The following is a 27,286-nucleotide window of genomic DNA, read 5'->3' as shown; positions in this document are numbered from 1 at the left end:
AAAGTTTTGGTGTGTGATTGAAATGTTTGCTCCAGATGTAAAACAGCAGATGAGTTCTCACTTTTCGGTTCTGCAGACCATCTGTTGTTTTTCTCCGCTCACACAGAAACAGGACGACGATTTATTCAGCAGGAACACGTCTCTGTCTGCATAGCTGATCAATATCGATCAGTGAGGCTGAACGGGTGACTGATCAGGAGCTTTCTGATTAGAATGCACTTAGAAAGAATGTAAGGAGGGGACAGTGAAGAACCTCAGACCGGACACCGGATTAAGGGGTTCCTCAGGAGCTCAAGGGGGGTTCCTGGGGGTTCTGAGAGTGCAGGTTTCAGGGATTCTTCAGTCAAATCTAATGTTAGTGATGGGTTCCTGTGGCAGCCAGAAAAAGTTTCCTGCCATTCTCATAAGGGGTTTCCAGTTGTTCTTAAAGGGTTCCTCTCAGAGTTCCTAAGTGGTTTTAAGTGGGTTTTGAGGAAGTTCAAGGACTTCTTAAGGGGATGTGGTTCTTAAGGAAGTTCCACTAATTCTTAACAGCTTTTGTAAGGGAGTTCCGCGGATTCTCTGTAGGGTTATAACAGAGGTTCTATTCGTTCTGCATGAGATTTATAAGAAGGTCTTGGAAGTTCTAACGGTGTATCAGGGGTTCTGATGTTGGTCCCAGGGGAGTCTGCAGGATTGGTGAGGGGTTCTTGGAGCTGCTAAGGTTTTTCACAGGTTCTTGAGGAGTTTTCGAGAGTATTCATGCATTCATGTCCATTCATGTATTCATAGGCAGTTCTGGTGGTTCCTCTACAGGGTTCAACAGATTTTTAAGGAGATTCCAGAAGTTACTAAGGAAGCTCTCGGTGCTGGGTTGGGTTATTACGGGATTCCTGGGAGTCCCAGCTGCTCCGAAGCGTCTTCAGGAAGTCGTAAGAGGTTTTACTGGTTCTAAAAAGAGATTTTAAGATTCTTATGGTGTTGCAGGGATTAAAGGTTGTATTAAGGGCTATCTGGAACTTTTTTTCTTTCTTTTTAAAGGTGCTTTGGGGGATTTTAAACACAACATTAGGGTTATTCAGACTCTGAGTGTTTCCAACACAGCTGCATGTAAATGGCCTTATTATCATTAATATTGTTCTTCCTCTAGTTGTTATTATTATGAGTATTACATTATTATTATTATTATTATTATTATTGGCTTCAGGGCTCAGATCAACAGCAGAGAGGAGGGCAGCGCGCGCCTCCCAGCGGCTGAAACCGGAACTACAGCAACAGGAATCCAGCCTCCATGCAGTCTGCCGGATTTGTCTTTGATGGACCTGATATTCTTGTTTTAATCTTTTCAAAATAATGCTGTGATTATATCTGATTGGATCTGAGAGATAAAAACATAAAATTAGCCACTGAAGACTCAAGAAGGCGTCGCTTCATTCATTCATTTCCTCTGTTATAGAGGAAAAAAACAAACTATTATTTGATAAACTTGTGACAAACTGCAGCTTGATGTGAATCCGTTTCTGTCTTGTCTCCTCTCTACTCTTCCTTCAGGAGAATTTAAAGCTAAATGTAATGAGACCTGTTGGAGGAGAAACTCGTGATAAAGTCAGTAAAACTGTAAAAACAGATAAAAATCAGTCTAAAAAATAAAACCAGATCAAAACATGTCAGAACTGAAGTTAAAGAAATACGATACGAATAAAAGCTGAATTTATTCATTTTTCATTGTTTCTGTGAAAATACAAATCATTTCCATGTTCTGTTTCTGCGCATGGTCGCTGCTTCACGCGACACGTTTCCAGGTTATAAAAACGACTTCAGTGTTTTTCTTGTATTTTTCACTAATCCCGTTTTATTTCTACAATATTCAAACAGGTCTTTAGAGATTTTGGTGCCAAAGTGATGAAAGTTCGCTGTAATAATCCTCAGATTTCAGCTGATTTCCGCCTGTTCCCGAGGAAACGGTTTATTAACTGAGAATTAAGACTGATTAGAAAAAAAATGAAATGTTGAACATTTCTGAATTAAATTTTAGTCTGTAAATAGTTTTTTTTTCCCAATTAAAGAATCGACAACGCTGCATGGTTTACAGATAGATAGATAGATTCCAACACAGGCCAAAAAAATTATTTAAATTGTTTTAACTCTTTTCATTTATTTTCTCTGCTTTACTTTCAGGTTTTTGTCCCTGAAACTGTGAAACATTTAATAATTAGAAGAATCCGCACTGAAAGCCTCCGTGTGTCATGTGACCCACGTACAGAACGAAATCTCAGCACAAAGTTCACGGAGAATTTTACCGAGGACCCGGAGACCCGCATCCGCGATGCTGCGGCCTCCCTCGGGCAGTGAGCGGGGCTTTAATCTGACTGTGGGTTTTAGATCTACATTTTAAAATCCTCCTGTTTTTCCGTCTGTGTGTGCAGAAGCTGCACGCGCTAAACAAACAAATAAATAAACAAACAAACAAACAAACTCCTCTGTAGCAGAGTGAGGATAAAACACATCCAGCAGCAGAAGCTTCAGTCTGCAGGAAATAAAGGAAATGAAGCTGAGTCAGAACAAACGAAACCACCTGATTTAAAAAAGAGAAACGCTGATTTCTGATTTTCTGTCTCCTGGAAAATAAGCCTCATATGTCCAGTGATGTGTGGATGGATTAAACTGGTTAAACTGGTTTTATCGGCAGACAGGTTTGTGTCTCTGTCTCCTGCTGTTTCTTTTTTCTGTCGCCGTGAGCTGAATGTTGAAGCGGGAATCAGACGGAGGCCTGGAGGGACAAAAATGTGTCCAACAGAAGAAAAAAGCCAGCTCAGCGGTGAGAGTGAAGCTGATGGTCCCTCATGTTTATTCTGAGGCTGGAAATCAATCAGAAAATGACGGTGTAAAGCAGCTTCCTCATCACTGATGAAGGTGTTACAGTCCTTCATTAAAGCTGAATTTAAATGTGAAGAGTCCTGCACCTTAAAGTCACAGGTTCATTTTAAATTCGATCTTTTCAGAGAATAAAGAATGATGTTTCCGGTTCAGCTGCTTCTGAATATTTCCTGTAGATTATTTGTCTGATGTTTTAGGTGTAAACAACATTTTGTTTATTTGGCTCTAAACATGTTTATCTGCACACGCATGAACCCGCTTTTATCTCTGACATCGTTTGGGTTTAAAAATCTACTTTGCTGTTTTAATAACAACGTCCCTGATGTTAGTGATAAACTGATCTCAGTTCAGATGAATTCACTCAGATCAGGTTTGGTTTGAGTCTTTGCTTTAAAGCGATGATTGATTGATTGATTGATTTACGGTTTGTTGTTCTGATCAGCTGCTGCTGTTAAAGTGCAAAGCTCAGACACTGAGGTTCACTGTCCGTTAGTCTGCGGACCAGCTGACGGAGGAGACGCGCTCTGTTCCCGCCGATCTTCACATAAAAAGCAGGAATGTGAGTGAAAACGCAGCCGGGGCGGAGAAATCCCCGCAGGAAAATCATTAGTTAGTGCTGGCGCCGCGGGGTTAATGGTTCAATCAATGTCAAGCGCTGAAAATAAACTTTTGAACCGGACAATCTGCCGGCTGGAGCCCGCGGACCGAGCCCGAGAGCTCCGGGAGGAGAGGAGGCTCATTACCGCTGCGACAGCGACACCGCGAGGCCGAGCGGAGGAACTACAGGTACACGTTCAAACAGCAGGGTCAGGACCACCCCGGAACCAGGACTCAGATCCTTCACCAACACAACAACGTAGAAATACGCCACAAGCAGAAAAAGTACTGCATTTAAAATCCTACCAGCTGAACATGAACCAGCACTGACACGAACAACACCAGTGTAAACGTCCTGGGTTCAGTCCACAGGTGATTCACACCTGTCACACCTGCCACTGATCTAAATGTGAGATGATCCTGTCTCCCACAGCTTCTGCTGAGAACCCTGCAGCTCAGACAGATGACCTCTGAACTCAGCACCACTGACAGGAAAATGAAAAGTTACACACCGGATCAATTCATCAATACATGAGCACACTGCTGGTGTTTGCACACGTCACTCCACACACACAGAGCTGCACCAAGAGGAAGAGAAAACACATCATCAACCACAGAGGATGAGGAGGACGATGAAGAAGCGTGGAAATATTTTATTTAAACATTCAGTGCAATTCAATCAGATTGATGAGTTTAGTGCTTTCATGAAGTTCTGTAGTTTAACAATATTTACCACAATCTGCTGGAATCTCTCAGTAATCAGTAAAATAAATGTAAATATAAATAAGTTTGTCCTAATCTGATCAGCAGTGCAGCGACAGATATTTATGTTTATGATTCATAAACCGGAGTCGGTTTGTCTGAATGACTCAGTCAAACACTTCAATCGACTTTCATTTCTCAAACTGAATAAATGTATGAGCTCCTGATTTCTGTCACAAGCCTTAATCTGACTCATTATTTTTAATTATTCACTTATTGATCTGATTGAATGAGGGAGAGGATGAGTCTGAAGAGGTTTGGATTTGTTGCTCATTAATAAATAAATGGAGTTCATTAGAAAAAAAAACACTGAGTCATTACAAGTTCATCCTTTAAATCACGGAGCGTCGTCTCTGCTGTTCGACGCTTCAAAAGCCGTCTCTGCTCCTCAATGTGTTTGAGTTGGTTTGCTGTCACTTTTTAAAGGTCGGCATCAGGTAAAGGAGCCAAACTTTTCAGGTGAAGTCGCTTCAGACTGTTTTAGATCAGACACACAAACAGAGGTCCACCTGCCCGACCAGGGGTCCACCTGCCCGACCAGGGGTCCACCTGCCCGACCAGGGGTCCACCTGTCCGACCAGGGGTCCACCTGCCCGACCAGGGGTCCACCTGTCCGACCAGGGGTCCCCTTACAGATTTCAGGGGGTTTAAACCACATCTTGTGGGCAACATGTTGAAAGTTTTTGAGAAGAATGTGAACCGTGAGTTAAGATTCAGTTTTGCTCAGCGTTTTTTTTTGTCACTCGTTTTCTTAGCAGCTCTGTTCTGGTCTGTTTTGTTTGAGGCGCTAACTGATTGTTTCTGATTTCATGATCACGTCTTTATTTTGTGTGAAGCACTTTGTGAGACTGTTTAATAAAAGCACTTGAAAATGAAAGAGTAAAACTCTTTTTGCTTGGCTCCTGATGTGGCTGTTTAAAATCCAGTTTTTCGGTGTTGTTAGTGGGAAAACCTCATTATTCTGAACCTGATGTTTAAAAAAGTAAAAGCCACCAGCAGCTGTATCACCTGCACCATTTGGATTCCCCAGAACGAGGGACACTGAATGGTGAAGAGGAAGTCCTGCTGTGTTGGGCAACATTAAAAAAAAAAAGTTCTATTTCTTAGTGAAAAACTTCCTGAAGACGTTTCTCCTCGACTTGTCTTTGTTTGTGTTGTCGTCTGTTACCTGGGGGGTCGCAGTGAGGGAGTCCTGAGGGTCAGGGGGAGCAGGAGGAGGAACCGATGGAGGCTGGAGGTTCCACAAACCTGCAGGGCGACAAATAAGGATCAGACCAAACACACACACACACGCACACAGACACACACACTGAATTATTACTAAAGCAGTAATCTCACCTTGGGTCCTGACCTCGCCTCCCTCAGGGTAGCGGTGTTTGTTGTAGTAGGTGTGGGGGGGTTTGGGAGGAGGCTGGCCCTCTGTGGATGACTGCCTCTCCAGGCTCTCAGCTCTCCTGTCGAGAGGTCTGGAAGACGCCGAATCGTCCGGAGCCTCGGTCAGTTTCTCCAAACTGAGGTTGACAGAAGACGCTCTCCTGAACGACAACAGAGAGCAGCTGAAGGTCTGACGTCCAGGGAACTGAGGGACACACAGACTGACTGACAGACCGATGTAACACTGCTGACACCTTCCTATTGCCTCAGCAGCATCAATAATCAGCGATCACCAGCTGAAGCTACAGAAACGAAGCAGCATCAGCGGTTTTCTACGGGGCCACGATCATTTATCAAACTATAAAACCGACTTCCTCTGAGTTTCCACATCAGCCTCTGAACCACTGCAAATGAATTTTATTTAAAAACACGTTAGTAAGTGACAGAATAAAGTTTGGACAACTTTAAAATGCGAATCAAAAATCTGATCTATGCTTCTTCATCTGCGTTTGATCCGTTTAATGTGTGTGTGTCCGGGACAGAGACAGGATCAGGACCCAGCTGGCCCAGCTGAGCACAGAGACTGGACACAGGGGAATGTTAGACAAGCTCAGTCAAAGTCCATTAGCTCCACCGTCTCCAACAGGTCCAGTCTCTCTGATCTCCAGGCCGTATCCTGTTCCCAGCAGCTGTTGGTCAACAAATAGCTCTGATGCTAACTGCTGCTACAACCACGTCTCCTCTTTACATTTCTGTTTCCTCAGCTGTTACATAAACATGTGCTCCCTGCAGAAGCCATTCCATGGATGTAGTGTACGGCTGCCGTCGCCATGTCTCCTCTGCAGTACAGTATATTTCATGTCTGTGCTGCAAACTAAAGCAGACGTAATGTGTGACAGCTGAATGGACCGATGGCTGCGTCCAGCGCCACCACCATTTCCACCATTGTGCGCCCGCTGAATGTAATTCACCTTGTCAAAGTATCTCATTAAAGAAAAATCGTGCTGGCAGAGAGTTTCATTTCTTCTGCCTCTCACCCACCTGAGAGGTGCCCGGTGTTCCCACAGTGCACAGTGTGAAGGAGTAGATGTGAAACTCAAAGTCAAATTACCTGACGCTGTTTGATGGAAACCACTTCGGTCTGAAACTCCATCAAACACTTGGGACTGACAGACGTCCTGTTTGACCCCAAACTGACCGAATCGTGTCCGAAGCACCGTGTGTGCAGACTGTCGGGGGGGACTGTCGGGGACGGACGGCTGGCACCGGACGTTTGCTCTGACCGCTTGTTTCCGTGACAGATTTCTGAATCGCATGTTTCCTGGTTTCACTTCATTAGTTTTATCACGTGTTTTATTAAGAAAACGTTCCTCTGCTGCTGTTTGTGAAGTATTTCAGCAGGTAGGACAAAACAACACAACAATCAAACATGACAAACACTGCAGTCTACTTCAGAGTCACAGTCAGTGAAGGTTCAGAAACACATCAACACAAATCACACTTTAAATGAAGAAAGTGTTTGTTTTGGTTTTTAGAAATTCAAACAGAAATTCAAGTATGTGAAAGAGATGAAAGATTTCGATCGGAAAACATCACCAGGTTTCTGCACAGTTACAGAGCGTGCTCACCCCGAGTCGTCTGAGTCGCTGCTGGCAGGTTCAGGGCAGGTTTGGAGCTTCTTCACCCAGAGCAGCTGGAGCTCTCTGCTGGACGCTGCAAACAGGTACTGACTGGCATCCTGCAGTCTGACACAGCCACACACACACACACACACACACACACACACACACACACACAGAAATACAACAGACACACACACACACACACACACACACACACAGAAATACAACACACACACACACACACACACACAGAAATACAACACACACACACACACACACACACACACACACACACACAGAAATACAATACACACACACAGAAATACAACACACACACACACACACACACACACACAGAAATACAACACACACACACCCACACACACACACACACACACACACACACACAGAAATACAACACACACACACACACACACACACACACACACACACACACACAGTTCATTTGTTTTGTGCACCCTAACTAACCACAGCGTAACGAGCAGCTCGGCTGAAACTCACAGAGAAACCAAAGATACAAAACGAGTCTAAAATGATGCAGCAGCTTCTGTTCACATTATATTCTCCTTTTAAAACACACACACTGACAGTGTGATGGAAACCCAGCAGGGATGACGCAGCACTATCAGTTTGTAACAGTAATTCCTCAGGATAGAACTGATTGAATTAACACAGCAGCAGACAGAGCTGCAGCCTTTTCTTTTTATGTTTGCAAACTTACATCAGTTTAAATGTGTTCTCCTTCCTCCTGTAGTAGGAGTTCTCCCTGCAAACTGCTCCAGCCATGTTGATAGGAGGCCACCTAGAGGTGCTCTGTGGAAGCACAACACACAGTCTGACTGGACGTAAACAGGAGAGATTAAAAAAAAACATAACTCTGGATAAGACAGTAGTTTGTGTGTGTATCTCTTTCATTTAAACTCCCGGTTCACTCGTGTGTCAGGAAGCAGGACAGTGTGGAGCTTCCTGTCGTCAGGTGGGAGGTTTCATCATACCTCTGCAGCAGCTGCTCGGTCTTTAAACAGGCTGAGTGTCTCTCCCTGCAGAACAGCAAACACCTCGTCCCAGTGCTCCACACCCTGCAGCAGCAGACAGTCACAGTTTGATCAGAGCTCAGCATCCACAGACATCGACGTTCTATCCGATCACACCTGCTCTGAACACAACTTTTCTCACCTTGTTTCCTGCTTGTTTCAGCTTGATCTCCAGTGTGCCCTCCATTCTGCTTGGCTGCACTGATGTCACCTGAGAACACAACAGGTGTGAAAGCGTGAGTCAGCTTTCAATAACCAGCTCACGTCCTGACAGTCGTTCATCATACGCAGACGTCTGAAGCAGGGCTGCGACAAACGGCCATTTTCATCACCGATCAATCTGATTGGTTGTCAATTAATTTTCTGTCATGTGACCGACCAATCAATCATTTCAGCTTCGGCATAAAGCTTGTACATAAACTTGACTGACAGTCGTTACCTCAGCTGTGGGCTGTTGCTCTGGTAGATCTTCTGACTTGCTTCGTCGCTGTGGAGGAGACGGAGGCAGCTCCTTTGTTGGAGGAGCAAGGTCAGGTGAATCAGTATCCTCTGTCGTGATTGGTTCAGCAGTCGGAGGGTCAGGTGGTGTAACCTGTTTATCAGTAGGTGGAGCTGGAGAATCAGGAAGGTCATGATGTTCGTTTACTGGCGATTCCAGATCACTGAGCTGTTTTCTGATCAAAGGTGTCGGTGATTCAGAGGGAGTTTGTGTTTCAGCAACAGGTGATGGTTCAGTGGAAGCAACAAGCTGTCTGATCAGTGGAGGTGAGTCGGGTGGTGTAGCAGGCTTCTCAGACTGATCCGAGGGCTCAGAGCGGTGTCCAAACCGCCGCTCTGTGGAGGAGATTCTAGGCTTTGGAGCCAGAGGAGGTTTGGATCTGGGAGGACAGTCGTCCTCAGGAGGCTCTTTAGATGAGGAAGAGAAGGAGGGAGGCTGAGGGGAGGAGGGTGCAGGTGACTGAGGACGTTTTGGAGATGAGGACTTGGTGGACGCTCTAAGAGAAGTGTCAGGATTTATGTTTGAGCGTCTGGTTCGACTTCTCCAGGGCTTGACGGTCGGGCTGGAGCTGGGACTAGCAGGAGGACTGTTAGCCGACTCTTCTTGAGCCTTCTTGCTGGCACTAATTCGTCTGGTAGAATCTGGTTCAGGGTTTAGAGACAGGCTTAGAGGGGGACAAGCAGAGGTGGTGGGACTGTGGGTGTTCCTGTGTAGCCTGGACGGTCTGATGGTTCTGTCTGTCTGCCTGCCACTGCTGACCCGGCGGATGATGTCTCCAGAGGAGGAGATCTGCGGGGTCTTCAGATCTGATTGCTTCCTCCTCAGGGATGAGACTCTGGCTGGAGGTCTTCTGTCCTGAAGGTCCTTGTCCTCATTTCCATGAAGACAGAGTCTCTTCTCCCTCTGGGATAAAAGAGAATGCATTAAGATTTAGAGCAAAGAGAAACTGCAGCCTGAGTCAGGACAGTCAGGTCCAGTCCACAAACCTCCCTCCTTCCTTTCCTTCAGCCCACCTGTGTTTTCTTCTGTTGTAGTGCAGTGAAGCGGTCGCTCTGAGCCTGGATCATGGCCTCCAAGTCCTCCTGCCTCTTCAGGAGCTCCATCACATCGGACACAGAGTCCTGAGCAAATTAGAATTTAAACAGTTACTGAAAAGAAATCATGTGAGAAGTTTAGAGGAGAAATGGAACTGATCCCTCTGACATCTGAGCGTTTGTCTGAATGTTCCTTTCATCCACTGGCTGTCAGTGACCACGCAGTCTTTGAATATGCCTCCTTATGGTCTGGCCTTACCCCGTAGTCCTCAGCCGTCAGAGTGTTTTCATAGGAGCTGAGCCAGCGCTCGGCCTGCTCCAGCTCCCTCTGCAGGAGCCAGATCTCCAGCTCCTCCTCGTACACCAGCCTGGTTTCCTCCCAAACCTTCTCCACCAGCACCTCCAGCTCCTCCAGCTCACAGACACGCTCCTCCACCTGGGAGGAGGGGGAGGAGGAGGAGGGGGAGGAGGAGGAGGAGGAGGAGGAGGAGGAGGAGGAGGAGGAGGAGGAGGAGGAGGAGGAGGGGTGGTCAGGTAAGAAGTTATTAGTAGACACTTCTATCTGCTTTGATTTTAGAGGTTCATGTCTGTTACCTCCTGCGACATGAAGTTTCCGTCCTCTATCAGCCGCCTCCCTTCGTCCTTCACAGCCTGTGATTTGCTGTGCTGCCTGTCAATCTGGACGCGGTATTCGTCGTGTTTTTTAATGAGCTGCTCCAGGTCGGCGCCCTCCACGCTCTGTGAGTCGCCTCGTACCAGAGACAGCATCTCCTTCAGCCACGCCCTGAGACACAAGACAGACAGCCGGTTCCACGAAGTCAGACTCACTCTGCTATGCCATGACCTTTAAAAGCTGTATGTCGTGTGTGTGTGTGTGTGTGTACTAAATGTTTGTTGGTCGTAAACGTGACGACTTCCTGCTTTTCTTTGTCACTCATCATAGTAAACGGAGTATACCCACCGTCCCACCTTGGACGGTGGGAAATGATAATGGACGTTTATCACTATGTTACAGCAGCCGGCTGAAACAAACCAAACAACAGACACAGCTGATGATAACTGATAAAGCTGTCACTTGTTTGTTGTTTGCTTTGTTTGTTGTTGTTGTGTTCATGTTGAGGTCAGACCTGCTGCTGAGCTGGATCAACACAAGGTGAGGTGTGAAGTGAACCTACATGAGTTCAGTCCACTGAGACAGGTATTTCTGCACGTCTTCAGCCTGTCCCAGTCTGGCGCAGCGTTGGGAGGCCTTGTCCTGGACGCTGGTCCAACAGGCCTCCAGCTCCTGCAGCCTCTGAGTCACAGAGGGTCTGGACTGAGGCTGCCGTCGGCTCAGAGCGCGGCCCTCCTCTCTCCTCCTGGTCACCTCCTCAGAGATCAGTCCCAGGTCCTTCTGACAGGAGACATCAACAGGAAGGCAGCTGAGTTTCCCCGCTAACATGTTATTCTGAATCCTCCCTGTTCATGCTGGCCACGGTCATCATGCCTTCACCTTCGTGCCAGTGTATCCTGCTGGTAGTTTCCTACCTCTAGAGCCTCGTGTTGTCTAAGCAGAGTCTGGGTGGACTGCAGGTCGTGGTCCTGGTCCTCCGAGTCCAGCACCGCCTCCTTCTCAGCCATCCAGCCCTTCAGCTCATCCACATCGTGATTAAACTGATGAATCTCCTTTGCCGACTGCAGACTCTGTAAGACATGGAACAAAACCATCACCATCTCTGTCCTCTCGCGTCCAGGCCTGTGTTCTACACCGGTGACAGAGCTGCACCTGTTCTCTGGTCCTGATGCTGCTGTGGAGCTCGTCCCACAGCCTGCTGAGAGCGTCGTCTGTCCTCCGGGCCTGACCGTCCTGCTGCAGCCCGCGGCCGAGCTGCTGGACTGAAGTCAACCTGCTCCGACCCAGATCAGACACCTCCGAGACCAGAACCTCCAGCTTCTTCTGAAGAACCTGCAGATGGAGGAAAAAGAAGTGAGGAGTAACAGGAAGCTGGAGAGGGAGATATCAGCTGTTAAGAACAGGTAGTACACCACTTGACAGTTTTTAGTACTTTGTGCTATGAACACCAAATTTCACACACAGAAATCTGAATGAAACACTTCGACCTTGGTAAACTCATGTGAATCAGCACAGACTCTTCACAGTGAACTGTTAACAGGTTAACCCCTCAGTGTGGATAAACTGTTGTTATCCATCCTTTCAGCTCGCTCCATTTCATACAGTTTTTCCAGCAGAATAAAAAGTGCCCTCAGAACAAATCTACAGTTGTGGAAACGGATTCGACAAAGATTTGTTTTTATGCTTTAAGTGTAATTCATGACAATGAAGTCATAACTTACACCCTTTAGCCAACTGAACTGTAGATGGACAACTGAGATTCAGTCAATTTAGTATCTGTGAATCAAATTCCAAAATGGGTGAAAACAGCATTTAGATAATCACGACACACGTAAAGTCTCCACATCACACAGTAGAGGGTTTTAAAGTTCATCTTGTTCTTATGTGACCCACCTCTACATCCTCCAGATCTTGTCCAGAGTCCTCGGACTCTGCCACAGTTTTCTTAGAGGTCAGCCATGTTTGTAGTTCTTTGGCCTCTCTCTCAAACACGTAGAGACGGAGCTGATCTTCCAGAGCGGCACGACGGGAGGCAGAAAGTCTGAGCAGAGTCTCGAAGCATTCGAGGACAGCTGGGAGGGCATCACTGACCAGGTGGCTGAGACACACACAGGGACAACCTATGAGGTTTTTCTTTTATTTTTGAAAACAATAAACTTAGTAAGACACAGTAAGACCTGAGCTCCTGAGACTACTGACACCCACACAGGTGACCACACTCTGGTCTGTTTACCTGTTGGGATGTCCAAGGTGCTGCAGCGACGCTCCGCTCTCCTGCAGCCTCTCCACCGTCCTCCTCTGGTTCTCCAGCTCCACGTCCACAGAGTCCAGCCTCCTCAGCAGAGCCTCCGTGGCCTCCTCGCTCCTCCCGCAGTCCCGAGACTCCAAACCTGCCCGCTGCTCCTCCAGCCACAGCTCCAGCTCCGACACCTTAACACACACAAACACACACAACTGTATTAACAGCTCATGCCCTGTTCTTTAAACCTTAGTACCATCATTTCCTCTGCGTACCCTCACCTCCTGTTTATAATCTTAAACCTAAAACCAGAATATAATTATCATCTCTTTAAAATTAGAAAATGAGGAAGAGCAACAGGATTTTTTTCACCTTTTATTTTTTATCTTTAGAAAATATTTATTCCTGATAAAAGACAAGAAAACAAGATACAATCATCTCATAACATTAGCAGATTACTCTCCAAATCAAACCTGTATTTGCCGCAGCGTGGTCCTAACACTCATACACACAGTCTCAGGCTGTTACCTCTGAGAGGAAAGAGTGGATGCTGAGCGCCTCCTGCAGGAGTTTCCCCTTCTTCTCCGCCTCCATCATCAGCTCCTCGTGGAGACGCTTCAGCTCCTCCAGACGTTCCCGAACATCGTGAGACGCAAAGTGACGACCTCTGACCTGAGAAAGTCAAAATAACGTAATGATTAACAGACTGTAAATGTCTTCTCCTCCCTGTTTTTATTCTTTACATCATATCATACACCTACTGAACAGCACATGCCAAAGAGTTAGCCAGTGTGATTGGTTTCTCACCAAACTATGTCCCGCCTCCTGAACTGCCTGGACCAGTGGGGCACGACTCGAGATCTCCTGCACCAGAGCCTGAAAGAAAAAAACGTGAGCCATGGATCTAAAGCACGGACCGTCTGATAAGTGGACAGTCCTCTCTGCCTCCTGAGACACATCCCCTTTGTCAGAAGTCTCCCCCAAACGTTTTCATCTCAAAACGTTTGCATCTTCAAAGCTGCACAGTGTCACCTTTTTAATGTCGTCATTTACATGACAGCAAAATTAAAACTCAATCGTAGACAATAAATTGGTCTGGTCACAAAATGAGTTACAGAAAAAGTTATTAATATAAACAGAGGTTTGATAAAAGTGTAAAGTGTTGGAGGCTTAAATCCAGCCCAGGAGGTTGTAACTATTTAGGTATTAATGTCTGCAGTGGCTTGGTAGAACACATCAGTTGAAGTATCTTCCATTTATTGAGAAGTCTGAGAAAAGTGATATAAAGAAACTGGTCCAGAGTCTGGTATTTTAACCAGGGGTCTGCAGCAGCATCACTGGTCACCTGGTGTTTGTGCAGCAGCTGCTGGGCACCGCTCAGAGAACTCCCCCAGTCTTTAGCAGTGATGGAGGGCAGCCTGTCGCTCAGCCAGGCCACCTCCTCCTCCACGTCCCTGTAGAACTGGAACAGAACCTGCCAGGCGTCCAGGGCGTCCCTGCGCCTCTGCAGGGGCTCAGACAGACTGTTGTACCTGACAGAGAGAACATGAACACACACACACACCTGTTATTAATGGATCTGAGAAAAAAAAAGCTGTGGTTTTTATATTTCAGTGAACAGTTAAATATTCATCCTAGAAGGTGAAGTATATAAGTCTGTCAAACCACAGTGGTATCACAAGATGAGACTGTCCGTTCTCTTTCAGTAAAATGGATCTAAACCCAGTATAAAGAAGCTGCCTTGTGATTTTACATTACATATAAAACCAAACCAGATTTCTCACAGTTCATAGCACAGCACATTTACTGTTATCACACCTGTTGATGGTCTGTGCCACTCTGGTTTGGATCTCTTCAGCCAGGAAGTTTCCCTGAGAGTGGAAGGTCTTCGCCATCTCCACCAGGTCCTGATAAATACAACAAATGTTAAGTTTTAAGCAAAAAAACTAACTGTAAAAAATCAGGGATCCTGTGTGTTAATATTTGCTGATGGTTTATCATGGTCATGATGCCTCTGTGCTCATTATACAACCAACTAACATGAACAGGTCACGTTCGGCTCTGGGAAACTCATAATTTGAGGTTATGGACCTGGATTCTGTCCCGGAGTCGGTCCACCTCCTCCTCCAGCCCCTGCAGGGCCTTCAGCAGTCTGTTGACAGACGGCAGGTCGCTTCCACAGTCCTCATTGGTCAGTTCCCTCTCCACTGAGCCCACCCACTGCTCCATATCGTCCAATGAACGTTGGAACTGCAGCGCCTAAAAGTACAAACACATGTCATACACAGTCTTTACACAGATGAATGTGTGGCCCCTCCTCCGACACACAGGGCTCCACCTGTGGCTGTTTCTGGAGAAATATGGCGACTGTCTCCTGTGTGACTGCTGATCCCTTTAACAACCTGTGTGTGCTCCTGTGTGTGTGTGTGTGTGGGTGTGTGTGTGTGTGTACCTGTGTGTGTGTGTGTGTGTGTGTGTGCTCCTGTGTGTGGGTGTGTGTGTGTACCTGTGTGTGTGTGTGTGGGTGTGTGTGTGTGTGTACCTGATACGCCTCCTGCAGTCTGGTTTTCTTCTCCTTACAGTTGTGGATCAGAGTGTCCCAGCCGTCCGTCAGCTCTCTCAGTCGAGGTCGAACCTTCACTTCAGCCGACCGAGACTCGGACAGCAGCTTCTCCCCTTTCTGAAAACACACACACACACACATTCTTGTCTTACTATCTTTGTAAGGACATAATGCATTCCCTTGACCCCTACCCAAACCTTACCCATCACAGCTGAAAGCCTTACCCTGACCTAAACCTGATTCTTACCCTAAAACCAGGTCTTAACCCTCAAAAAGCACTTTAAAGTTGCATGGACAAGCTAAAATGTCCTCACAAAGTCGAAATGTCCTCACAACAAAGATGTCAAACAAAATTTGTCCACATAACTATAGAAAGACATGCACAGACACACACACCTTGGTGAGCGTGTCCACTCTGTAGCGGTTGGCGAGGACCTCGGCCTCGAAGCTCTGATGTTTCAGCAGTTTGGCCTGAAGGTTGGTTGGTTCCCTCCAGTTCTCATCCAACGCCACAGCGTTACGCTCATTCAGCCACACACACACCTGGGAAAAACACACACATTTAATACACACACCTGGGAAAAACACACACATTTAATACACAGTAGAGTTTAGTAGAGTCCAGTAGAGTACCACAGAGTCCAGCACAGTAAGCGAGAGTAAGGAGGACATGAGGTGAGTGAAGTACCTGGTAGCTGCTGGATAAGAACTGCTGCAGCTGCAGGGACTGATCCAGAGCTTTGTGACGAGATCTGCTCTGCTGCTGCAGCTGACTCCGCCTACACACAGACAGGTGATCAGGCACACAGGTGAGTTTACTGTCAGCTTTATTTCTCTTCTACAGAGCAAGTACAAGAGTTCATGGAGGGAAAAACATGATATGCACACAATAATCAATAAATCATCATCTCACATATTATTAAACTGAGAGTAAATTTTATTGATGTGTGCTTGAATCAGTTGTTTTTCTCTCCATGCAACATTCCAAGCTCGGCACTTTTCTGACCTCTGATAGCTTCACGTCTAAGAAAGGATGAACTTTAAAAAACAACAGAAACAAAGGAAACAAAAAGCAGATGCTTAGCACAGAAAACTTACACCAACTAGATTACACATTATAAGCAGCTACTATCTCTTATGAAATGTGAAAAAACGAAATGAACAGTCGATAAATATACACCCACTGAAAACATCTTAGGGAGACTGTGGGTTGTGTGTCGCACTGATGTTCTCACCTGGAAACGAGAGCTTTGCTCTTGGCTCTGATGTTGTCGGAGTCGTAGTGCTTCTGCTGGATCATGTTCTGGGCCAGTTTCTCCACCTGCTCCACCTGCTCCACCTGAGCCTCCAGAGCCTCCTCAAACTGAATGTGTTTCCTCTGCAGAGTCTCCACCTCCATCACCGAGCTCTGAAAACACAGAAAGGAAAATACTGTGATGAACCTGCAAATTTCCCCAAACTGGGCACATTTCCAAATAAAATCATCTTTACCCCCTGGTCCTGATTGGACAGGAAGGCCTCCTTGTTGCTGAGCCAACTCTCACACTGCTCCACAGAGGCCAGGAAGACCTGCAGGACAGAGACCATGTTAGACTGAGCTGGTCCAGTCACTGAATCTGTGCTGATGTTTGTATTGATCATAAAGCCCATTGTGATGAACAGGAGCTGAACTTCTCAGTGAACAAAGCAGAGGAAGAATTAATGTAGGTTACAGTGGAAAAGCTCATGTTCAGCTTTAAGGAGGGAACGTGCTGGAAAACTTCTTCATGATTTCTGTTCATAAGACTATAACAGACATCAGATACTTCTACAGTATATCATATCATCATCACCTGCAGGGTTCGAGCCTGCTCCAGCACCATGTTGCGGTTCATCCAGGCTCGGTCCAGTCCAGCTTTGGCTTCCTCCAGCTGGTTCAGAGCCTTCTGGATCTCTGCCTTTGAACTGTGCCCAGACCGGAGCAGACCGAGACCAAAGTCCCGAACAGAGTCGATGCGCTCAGCACGGGCGTTGATCTCAGTCTGCAAATGAACAGACAGGGTTCATTGTTACACCCGATCCATGTAATAACCATTTAAGGTATAAGTACTCCACCACATCAAGTAGTAGTTTGGGGGACAACGCTCACCTTCCAGTCCCGATGCTCCATGATGAGCCGGTCAGCCTCGGCCCTGGTCTTGGGCAGACCCTTCTCTGCCATCTCACTGCTCTGTTTGACACTCCACTCCAGCAGGAGGTGCTGGTTAGCCTTGAACAGCTGCAGCTGGTGAGCTTCCTGCAGCTTCTCCTTCCTAAACAAAAGTTTCCCATGAGTCCATCAGCTAACTCACCCCGTTAGGCTCGGGACACACTTGTTAGCTGCCTGGTAAGGCTAAACAATCATTTGTTTTCACATCAAAGTCACAGAGGAGAGTGTGATTTTCAAATTTTAAGACCCGTGATTTTAATTATGTTCCATAACTGAAGGTGTCTCAATAAGCTTCTGGAGGTGAAAGGTTTTTCTGTCTGCAAAAGCAACAGAGCAGCATGTCTGATGAGTCACCCTCACCGGTGTTTGACCTCTTTGTCCAGAGTCTTCAGAGCCTTCTGGACCTCCTTCTGTTTGTTCTTCAGTTTGTCGCTCATCACTGATTGAGCCTTCAGGTGATCGGACACCTTCTTCTCCAGAGCCTGATGAGGTGGAATTGACACAGTCATTGTAGCTTCGCTCTACAGCACACACTAAAAATCACGAGTTAAATTCTTCTGTCATCAGCTCCGTCTGAGAGCTCAACCAATCATTCACCACATAAAACGTAAGATAAAAAAATAGTCTGCACATGTAACGGCTGGAAAATGTTCAGTAAAATTAATTCATTTCAAAATACTGACAATGTGAATAGAACATTGGGGGAAACCTTCTATAGGACTGGAAATGAGAACCTCTCAGGTCATCAAATGTTTTTTGCAGATCCACAGTGAGAAAAATAATCCATTCAGAAGAGGCTGAGGTTAAAGATCCTCTCACGGCCCAGGCTCAGGTCAAACCAACTGGAGTCGTGATTAAGACCTGTGTCTCACCTTTGACCTCTCCTGAATTACCCCAGCCTCTCTCTCTGTTTCCTCATGGCGTCTGATCAGGTTCTCTACGCTCTCCACATCAAAACCACAATCCTGACCCTGCAGCAGCATCTACACAGACGACAAGAGAAAATAGCACCACTTCATCACCATGTTCGTGAGCCTCAGTATGTGATCTGACGTGTAATTTGAAGGTAGTAACCGATGACCGACCTTCTCGTTGGCTCTGTCCCTGACCTCCTCCAGCTCTCTGATGAGGGCGTGGATCATCAGCGCCCCCTCCAGCTTCTTCTTGTAAGCGTTCAGATCTCCATGAAACTTACTCCACCTGGAAAAGACCCGACATTCAGTGGAAAACTGAGAAATGAGCCCACAGAGGTTTGGAGGTGAGTGAGTGAGTGAGTGAGTGAGTGAGACGCGACCTGTCGTTGAGTTGCTGTCTCCTCTGTCTGACAGTCACCAGTTCATCAGCGCTCTGTCTCTTCTCCAGTCTGGCTGCTAGTCTGTTGATGGCTGTGATGTGAGCGTCGTCCACCGTCATTTCCTGCAGATTAAATGAACCTTCATCATCATCATCATCAGATATGAGACATTTATGCTGTTCAGTTTAACTGCACTGTGTTGCATTAGACCATGGACACAAGTGTGTCCACTGCCTCCTCACAGCAGGGGGTAACAGCACAGAGTCATGCATGAACTAATGAACTGTGACTAAAAACAGATGTGCACAGCAGGATGTGGACGTGTTCAGTGTGACTTGGTTGGTGGATCAGTTTGAGTTATTGCTGGGAGGAACAGCTCGAGCAGAAAATGAGTGACGTTAGCATGAGAAGCATCTCCAGCAGCTCATCAGTAGCATGTACCTGACTGTGGTGCACAGCTGTGGTCACAGCTCAGCTCAGCTCGGAGCAACTATCCCCACCACAGAATCAGTTACTCACCCCATCTCCACTTCCCCTGAACTCGCCGAGTTTCTTCAGCAGCTGAACTCCGTGTTCGTAGTCTTTTCCAACATCTCCTACATTAATCATCACCTCCTGAAGCAGACACGTCAGAGAGGACACACGTTACACAACAGAAACACACTGATGTAGTCTCCTGTATTCTGACGAGTGATTTGTGTCTATGGATCAGAATCATTTCCATCCCTCCATCTGCCTCTTACCTTTTGTCTGATCCAGGCCCCCACCTCTTCAACCTTCTGCAGGAACTCAAGGAAGTCTCTGTTATCTTCCAGAGCTTTCCCTCGGGTAGCCACGGCCTTCTTCAGCTCCTCCCAGTGGAGCTGCAGAGCGGCTGTGCTCCTTTTCACCTCCTTGGATCTTGGGTGACGAACGGAGACCAGCTCCTCCCCAGCCTGGAGGCACGGAACAAGACAGAGGTCTGAACACTGATGTTCAACACGTTTCAGGTAAATACACATCCATTCTTAACAACAGATATAACAAAAGGTCTTAATCTTTACATTTCATTCTATACATGTCACTTCAAACAGCACATTCTGTTGAATCTCATTATGTGTCATGTGTCCTCATCTCACCTGCAGCACAGAGCTGATGATCTCGCTGTGAGCCAGGATCTCGGCCTCAAACACCTGATGTTTCTGGAGCAGCTTCATCTTGGTCTGCAGGTGGCTGAGGTCGGCTTTACCGTCCTCAGACATCTTTTGCATCCGCTCGGACACCCACTCCTCAGCCTGACAGAGGGACAGACAGGTAGGTAACTGAATGCCATGCTAGCACTGTGAAATTATAAAGTGCGCTGACAGCTGGACAGACATTTCTGGAACTTTTCCTCTTGCAGACACCGCTCAGAGTCTCTGACTGCCAGTGTGTTCAATACCTGAGCAACATCCCGGTTGAAGATGCACAGCATCCTGGAAAGCTCTAGCTCCTCCCTGCGTTTGATGGACAGCTCCTTGATCCTTTCCCGTCTCTGGAGGAGGGCTTTGAGTTTGGCCTGGACCTGTCCCGTCTTCTCTCTGCTCAGCTGCTTTTTCAGTTGGTCAGCCAGTTCCTTCAGAGAGGACAGCTGGACCAAAGGGGAAAATTTAAATGAACCCAATGCAAAGGAACCCCACGCTGGCCTAAATGCATCCACACAGAGGATAACACACAAGCAGAGCAGACCTTTTCGTCCTGGGAGCAGAGCAACTTCTCAAAAGCTTCATGACGTTTGATCAAACCCTCCGTCTCATCCACCGTGTTTCCCAGAGTGCTGTTCTGCAGCAGGATCTGCAGAGACGCAGCAGAGAGAATTTACCAGAGACAAGAGAGGTAATTATCTCCCAGTCAGCTTCTGGAGAACAAACATAAAGAGTGAATGTACCTCCTGTGAGCTGGAGGTCTTGTCCATGCTGTTAACGTCCCTGTAGAAGACCTGCTCCAGGTGGACGGTTTCTAACCAGCTTTGTTTCTTGTTCCACTGATGCTCCAGCTTGTCTCGCCCTGTCTGCAGAGCATCAAGCTTCTCCAACACCTGAAGGCACCACAAGGAAAAAGAAACACCTCTGACAAGAGACAGGACCAGGAAGGACCTCTGGTCCATAACAACGATCTAAAACCTCGCTGCTCCTCAGAAAGTCGTCCTCACCTCCCTCCTGTTGCTCCTGTCCTGTGTCTGCAGCTCTTCTCCCATGTCCAGAGCCTGTTGGTAGGTCTCCTGCCTGGCCTCCATCTCAGCCCACAGCTGCTGGTGCTGAGCGAGCTGGAGGTCGGCCGTGGCCACGTCGCTGATGCTCTCCTCAGCAGCCATTGCGCCAATGAGCTGGCCGCACCACAGGAGGTAGTCCTGCACCTGGAGAGCACAAAGAAACGCACGTAAGATCTGATGTATCAGAGGCTAATTCATTCATCTGTGGTCTGTCCTCACCGTGTTAAGGAACAGGTATCGCTGACATGCCAGTTTTAACTCCTCCTCCCTCTGCTCGGTTTGAAGTCGTAGCTCCTCCCACCGCTCCACCACTTCCTGCTGCACGTCCTGTAGGCGGCGCTTCAAGTGAGGTGTGCAAAGGTCCAGAATGGGGTCGATGGCATCCAGCTGCTCCTGCAGCTGCAATACACACACACACACACACACACACACACACACACACACACACACACACACACACACACACACACACACACACACACACACACACACACACACACACACACACAGAGAGCCAGCAAAATGACTTGATGAGTTTTAGCTAGGTGTTCCTAATAAACTGCCAACTGAGAACACACAGAAAAGTAAAAAAAAAACAAAAAACTGCACATTAAACTCCGTGTCTGTACCTGTTGTTCGGTGGCAGCCAACTCGTGGAGCAGAGCCTCGTGTTTCCTCAGCTGTGACATCGCTCCTCGTAAATCCTTCGCCACGTCGTCAGGGATGCTTTTCTGCCGCTCCTACAGAGACAGAGACAAACAGAGACTTTAAGGGTTCAGCCTCAACAGAAAGGTGTGGATGCAGTGATGGATGGATAGATACCTGGATGAGGGTCAGTGCATCAGTCAGGTCTTGGTAAAAGCGGTGACATTCCTCAGCTCTCTGCAGCTGATCCTGACGGTCTCTGGCCACGTACTTCAAATCCTCCCAGCATGCACTGCAAACAAACAATGTCAGATTGAACACAAACATGGAAAGAAAAAAAAAAAGACGTTTAAAAAGAGAGTACAGAATGGATAATTAATCAAAGGAGCACAACAAATGAACTTAGTAGCTAATCCTATCCTGCACAGACCCAACACACGAGGAAAATTCAGGTAAATCCACCTGCATTCGTGTGCAGGGGCCTAACTGTGGAGTAACTCTGTGAGCATACCTGAGCTGCTGCAGTGTTTCTCTGACTGCAGTGCTCTGTGGATGTTTGCTGCGGGTAAGTCGAGCAGCCGCATCACAGCAGCTCTGCAGCCGCTCCTCGCCGACCTCCAGCTGCTTCAGGAAACCCTCAAACTTCCCACGAAGCAGCTGAAACATACGCAACAGCGAAGCTCTTTACAGCAACATTTACCGTCCTCACCTTCACAGGTGCAGGTGTACAGAGGAGGACTGGTGCTGCTTCAGAGGCAGAGGGGCGTGATTTAGATTTGTTTCTCTTTACTGCACTTTGGATGAAGTTCACTCATATTATTCATGGCTTATTTTTGAAAGTATCTTCTTTTCCTTTTAGTGCCTAAAGTTTTGCACAGTGCTGTTTATAGAGACAGTATCTGAAATGGCCCTAATTTACCAGCCTGACTGAGTTAACTGTGAGATTCAGGGAAATGTTAAAGAGATGGAACCTGAACGTGTTGGTAGTCGTTGCCCAGATCCTGAGACTCTGCCGTCTGTCTCTGCTGGTTCATCCAATCCTCCAACTCCGAAGACTCTCGTCTGAACTCGTGGAGATGGAGGACTTCCCTTAACCTCTGACCCCTGACAGGAGACACATGGACACTAAGGCCACAGGTACACAGACAGGTGTAAAATAAGGCCAAGAGCAAAGACTGGCTACTTTACCTGAGAGCTGCCTGGTGCTGCAGCTGCTGGTTCAGGCTGCTGAGATGGCTGTAGGGTCTGCCAAGCTCCTCCAGACTCCAGTTCTCAACCGCCTGCTCCACCTGGTCTCCCAGTTCCTCCACCTCCACCTCAAGAACCTCCAGCTGGCCCTCCAACACCTGCAGAACCATGAGTTTGATGATGATAAAAAATATACAGCAGATATAAGGAAACAAAAACTCACAACAGTTTACAAAAAGGCTCCAAAATAAAATGTCAAGATTTTTTTCTTGAAGCGAGTTCCACAGGGAACGATCTCAGGTTCCCTGTTGTTCATTGCTTAGGTGAAGTTCAGACCTATCAGAGTGTGTGTCGCACCTGGTGTTTGGTGATGAGACTCTGCGTGGCCAGCTGGTCTTTGCCGCAGTCATCGGTGTTCAACAGACTGAGCATCTCAGTGAGCCTGGACTCCAGCTCTGAGCAGTCCAACAGCAGCTGGAGTTGGATCCCATTTACACAAAATTTACACAACAGACACACATACAGTTCTTACATGTAACATGTCATACATGTAACGTAACATGATGACTCATACAATCATGGACATGCTACATAAATGTAAGCACCTGTTCTCTGGTGATGGCCTTGCTCAGGCTGGCTGCTCTCCTGTTGCAGGCCTCCTCAAGCTCCTCCCACTCTGCACTCAGGTGACTGCACCTGGAAAGACAACAGGTGAGAAAACTGCCCTCCCACGTTTCAGAGAGACAAAAACAAAATAGGAGTTTCTCTCATAAAACATACAAGAAAATTTCACAATCATCCCTTAAAATCAAAAAGAGAAGAGAAGCACCTCCGAAGCACTTCCTCTCCGTCTGATCTGCTGGACCTGGCCAGGCTGCGGCCCTTCTCCAGGACATGGTTCAGGTGTTTTCGGTGGGCGTTCACTTCAGCCTGTAACTCCTGAGTAAATACACACACAGGCCTGCAATGAGCAAATCTTTTTTCTTAGTTTTAGCTGCTAATTGGATGAATGAATGCTGAGATACACCTGGAAAATTTAACACAATCATTCTAACATTTGAGTAGTTTAGTTGTTCAGATAAATGAATGTGAGAAAAGTTTTCTTAAGCGATGAAGTGTGATCCAGCTGGCACCTTGTGTTTCTGCATGAGGCTGATGGCTCCAGCCAGAGACTTATCGTATCCTGTGGATCCAGAGGCAGGAAGGTGTTCAGAGATCCAGCTGAGCTCCAAGTCCACGTCGTGATAAAAGCCAAACAGCAGCACCGACGCCTCCAGCTGAGCTCGGCGCCGATCCAGAGGCTTCTGGAGAGATTTGAACCTACAGAAGATTTGAACCTTTTTCAAAAACCTTGGACAATACAGGTAAAATACTGACTGGTCTGTAGCTGCTGTCTAATGATGACCGCTGCAGATAAAGAAAGCGGTGTCACCAGTACATAAATCCACCCGTCAACACTACAGAGTGGACTCACAGACTGAGGTACACGTCAGTTTCCAGGAGGATCCTGTGAGAGTCAAAGTGGTTGGAGGCGAGGCGTTTGGCCCTGCTGACGATGGAGTTGATCTTCTCTGCCAGCTCTTTGGCCTCCTGCTCCAGCTGCTGATGCTCCTACACACACACACACACACACGTATGATGATGTATTTCACACACTAATCTGTGGGCATCGCTAATTAGTTTAGGCTGTATATGCCTACGTGAGTGACTCAGCCTTGTACAAATAAATATTCAAAAGAAAAGTCAGATTTCAGAACACTGAACAGGTGTTATTTCAGTGTCCTCACCTTCAGCAGCTGTCGACTGGAACGCAGGTCGTGACCCTTGGCGGCATTGTTCAGCATCCATTGGATGGCTTCAATCTTCAGTTTGGCATCCTGAGCAGGGACAGATGAAAACATCTGGATTTACGAAGCAGTCAGAGCAAACTCGGAAACAAAGTTTTTACTCAACAGGGAGAAAAAGTGTTGTTTACTCGAGTCAGTAGCAGGTTGTGTAGCTGGTCAGAACAGTTAGCTCAGTCAGTCATCCAGAGATTTACCTGCAGCAGCTCCATCAGCTGCTCTTGCTGTCCTGCCTGTCTCAGTTTGTCTCCTCTGTCGGCCATCTTGTCCTGTAGTCTCCTCCACCGGCTGCTGAGCTGAGCGCACTTCCTGCGGATGCTCTGACTGTTGTAGTGCTCTTCGGCAAGCACCTCCTGTCCCAGCTGAACACACACACATATATGCATCAGCATCAGAGAAATAGCTGTTACAACAGTTTTCATGTTGAGTCACTGCAGAAGAACCAGAGAGCTGTAGTTTACCTCAACCAGTCTGTCCAGCCAGACCTGGTTAGCCTGCATCTCCCTCTCAGCTGCCTCGTGTCTCTTCAGCTTGGGGAGGATGTTGGTGGGGTCGCGGTACGACTCGTCGTCAGCCACCTTAAACTTCTCCTCCATCCACAGCAGCAGCTCGTCTGCATCCCTCTGAAACTCCTGCAGCACAAAACACCATTGAGTTAACGTTCAAATCTAAAAGTATGACATGACTTTAAGGATTCTCTTACAGAAACGACTGATGTTCTTCTCTTTCTGTGAAGACGACAACACTAACAGTGTAAAGCTCCACTAAGAGCTGCAATCTTCATTTTACTCCACAATGCAAACGTGTTGGACAGAGCAAAGAACATCCCAGCAAACATTTCCAGGACAATAAACATCGATATGTACAGGTCCTGGGCCAAAGATGGACCATGGTCAGTGTTCACACTGTGTGCTCTGAATGTGGCACAACTGAATGTTCATACCAGGCAGCTGCTGGGGACTGAGAATATTCAGAACAAACTTCATGGCACAGAGCTGAAAGAATGAAACGGACACTGGGTCTTCTCATGAAGAATGGTGGTCCCGGTGTAATCATGGTAATACCTGGTATTTCTTGGAGGCCAGCAGCAGACTCCTCCTCTGCTTGCTGCTGTCTTTCAGCCTCCTGTTGGAATCCTGGATGCTCCGGCTCCGCGCCTCGATGCTGAAACATACGCTCCGTATTTTTAAAACAGAATGATCTGATCATATCGTGTGCTTTTACCCTTCGAGTCACATTCATCCATTCACACAGCGCTTTTTATTTAAGTACACTAGCACACACACACACTCACACACACTCTGACACCGGACCGGAGGATCTGGGGATCGAACCACCGACCTTCTGATTAGTGGAAACTTTTTATTTACACAGAAGGTTTCTGTGATTTTAATGTGACTACAGACCAAAGTTACAACTCTCATGTTCTACCTTCCATATTTGTCCATATTTAATTGTATTCACACTGAGCTCCGGGACAAACTTCCACGTGTCTGGACGCTGACATTTCCCTCTTACTGTTTTGCAGCGTAGTGTTGTTGGCTGATGAGCTCCAGGCCGCGCTCACTGAAATGATCAACTCGTTGGTCCAAAGCCTTCAGGAGACCTTCCAGCTCTTCCTGTCGACCCAGCAGACTGTGGACACTGTCCACAGAGTCCTGCATCGATAAACACACGGATGTAATGCAGCAGCGAATGAGCAGAACTTTTAGTCTCAGTTTAATCTGCACAGGACTCTAACTGAAGTCACATTTCAGGGCAGATGAACCATGAAAACACGTCAGTGAAGAATCCTCACCCCGACGTCTTTGACCCTCAGTCGGGCTTCGTGTCCAGACAGCGCCGCCTCAATCCGGTCTCCCTCCTGGTTCAGTCTCTGGAGCTCTACCTCTTGCTCCAAACGCTGCTTCCTGCTGGTCCACAACCTGACCAGGTTGGACCAGTCAGCAGTAAGACTGTCCAGGGTTTGCTGGATGTCGATGACACTGGTCTTCTTGTTAGAGGAGCTCTGCTGAAGAGACTTCCCCAACTCCTCCATGTCCTTCAGCCTGAGAAAAACAAACACAGAGGGGATGTTCAGCCTGTGCAGGTCATTTACACTGTTATTACTAATTCATCCTTATGAAATGTCAGTTTCTAAGCATGTGCACGCCATTAATGAGATTCAGATTACACATTATGCATCAAAAACGTGGTTTCATTGTAAATCCATAGTTATTGTCAAAATAAAAAATTTAATGGAAATAGAGACTCCCATACATGATTAGAAGAAACATGGTCAAATCTGCCTCATAAATAAAATCAGTGATCACAAAAGTTCTTTCTCATACAGAGTAACCTATTCTGTTTTATCGAGGCTACGCCCCCTGCCTCCACCTCTTTACCTGCTCCTCTGCTCTTCCATCTCCACCCAGAGTTCCTGGTGCTGTTCCAGCAGGGCAACAGCCGAGGCCACGTCAGCGGCCGCCTCTTCCTGCAGGAGACGCTCCTGCACTGAGCCCGCCCAGCGCTGCAGCTCTTTGGCCTGCTGTTGGAAGCTCTGCAGTCTGCGGGCCTCCTCCAGGAGGCGCTGCCTGTCTGCAGCTTGATACTTCACCTGAGAGACAACAGAACAAGACGCTTGTCCAGCCATAGGTTCCTCAGGTCCTCCAGCAGAGATCTATCATATCAGCTGACACTTCTG

General features: G+C 47.1%; 1 protein-coding gene across 1 annotated transcript in view; it reads right to left on the bottom strand.

Annotated features, from left to right (window-relative positions):
* Positions 1-830: 830 nt before the first annotated feature.
* The window catches only part of sptbn5 (spectrin, beta, non-erythrocytic 5), a 40,766-nt gene continuing 14,310 nt past the window's right edge, over positions 831-27,286 (bottom strand). The window contains exons 24-81 of the mRNA XM_041061258.1: positions 26,988-27,199; positions 26,402-26,651; positions 26,122-26,261; positions 25,668-25,767; positions 25,065-25,235; positions 24,801-24,965; positions 24,547-24,636; positions 24,234-24,370; positions 23,893-24,079; positions 23,589-23,698; positions 23,365-23,455; positions 23,117-23,233; positions 22,760-22,917; positions 22,543-22,675; positions 22,083-22,228; positions 21,749-21,863; positions 21,556-21,666; positions 21,146-21,325; positions 20,867-21,070; positions 20,603-20,752; positions 20,404-20,508; positions 20,117-20,305; positions 19,815-19,970; positions 19,440-19,631; positions 19,216-19,311; positions 18,697-18,818; positions 18,488-18,602; positions 18,275-18,385; positions 17,763-17,884; positions 17,343-17,505; positions 17,047-17,235; positions 16,706-16,783; positions 16,450-16,622; positions 15,903-15,993; positions 15,611-15,757; positions 15,194-15,331; positions 14,743-14,910; positions 14,470-14,558; positions 13,997-14,183; positions 13,459-13,527; positions 13,180-13,323; positions 12,646-12,842; positions 12,306-12,510; positions 11,565-11,744; positions 11,327-11,482; positions 10,975-11,192; positions 10,394-10,583; positions 10,059-10,235; positions 9,779-9,886; positions 8,706-9,668; positions 8,409-8,477; positions 8,228-8,311; positions 7,954-8,045; positions 7,218-7,334; positions 5,554-5,750; positions 5,384-5,463; positions 4,725-4,873; positions 831-930 (exon numbers count right to left, since the gene is read on the bottom strand). Of these exons, the coding sequence (XP_040917192.1) occupies positions 831-930; positions 4,725-4,873; positions 5,384-5,463; positions 5,554-5,750; positions 7,218-7,334; positions 7,954-8,045; positions 8,228-8,311; positions 8,409-8,477; positions 8,706-9,668; positions 9,779-9,886; positions 10,059-10,235; positions 10,394-10,583; positions 10,975-11,192; positions 11,327-11,482; positions 11,565-11,744; positions 12,306-12,510; positions 12,646-12,842; positions 13,180-13,323; positions 13,459-13,527; positions 13,997-14,183; positions 14,470-14,558; positions 14,743-14,910; positions 15,194-15,331; positions 15,611-15,757; positions 15,903-15,993; positions 16,450-16,622; positions 16,706-16,783; positions 17,047-17,235; positions 17,343-17,505; positions 17,763-17,884; positions 18,275-18,385; positions 18,488-18,602; positions 18,697-18,818; positions 19,216-19,311; positions 19,440-19,631; positions 19,815-19,970; positions 20,117-20,305; positions 20,404-20,508; positions 20,603-20,752; positions 20,867-21,070; positions 21,146-21,325; positions 21,556-21,666; positions 21,749-21,863; positions 22,083-22,228; positions 22,543-22,675; positions 22,760-22,917; positions 23,117-23,233; positions 23,365-23,455; positions 23,589-23,698; positions 23,893-24,079; positions 24,234-24,370; positions 24,547-24,636; positions 24,801-24,965; positions 25,065-25,235; positions 25,668-25,767; positions 26,122-26,261; positions 26,402-26,651; positions 26,988-27,199 (9,093 nt within the window). The remainder of the gene's footprint in view (positions 931-4,724; positions 4,874-5,383; positions 5,464-5,553; positions 5,751-7,217; positions 7,335-7,953; positions 8,046-8,227; positions 8,312-8,408; positions 8,478-8,705; positions 9,669-9,778; positions 9,887-10,058; positions 10,236-10,393; positions 10,584-10,974; positions 11,193-11,326; positions 11,483-11,564; positions 11,745-12,305; positions 12,511-12,645; positions 12,843-13,179; positions 13,324-13,458; positions 13,528-13,996; positions 14,184-14,469; positions 14,559-14,742; positions 14,911-15,193; positions 15,332-15,610; positions 15,758-15,902; positions 15,994-16,449; positions 16,623-16,705; positions 16,784-17,046; positions 17,236-17,342; positions 17,506-17,762; positions 17,885-18,274; positions 18,386-18,487; positions 18,603-18,696; positions 18,819-19,215; positions 19,312-19,439; positions 19,632-19,814; positions 19,971-20,116; positions 20,306-20,403; positions 20,509-20,602; positions 20,753-20,866; positions 21,071-21,145; positions 21,326-21,555; positions 21,667-21,748; positions 21,864-22,082; positions 22,229-22,542; positions 22,676-22,759; positions 22,918-23,116; positions 23,234-23,364; positions 23,456-23,588; positions 23,699-23,892; positions 24,080-24,233; positions 24,371-24,546; positions 24,637-24,800; positions 24,966-25,064; positions 25,236-25,667; positions 25,768-26,121; positions 26,262-26,401; positions 26,652-26,987; positions 27,200-27,286) is intronic.

Source organism: Toxotes jaculatrix, chromosome 17 (assembly GCF_017976425.1).
Source record: "Toxotes jaculatrix isolate fToxJac2 chromosome 17, fToxJac2.pri, whole genome shotgun sequence".
In the NCBI taxonomy this organism is placed as follows: Eukaryota; Metazoa; Chordata; class Actinopteri; family Toxotidae; genus Toxotes; species Toxotes jaculatrix.
Note: the sequence above shows the minus strand (reverse complement) of the source record. Positions and strands in the feature narration are given on the sequence as shown.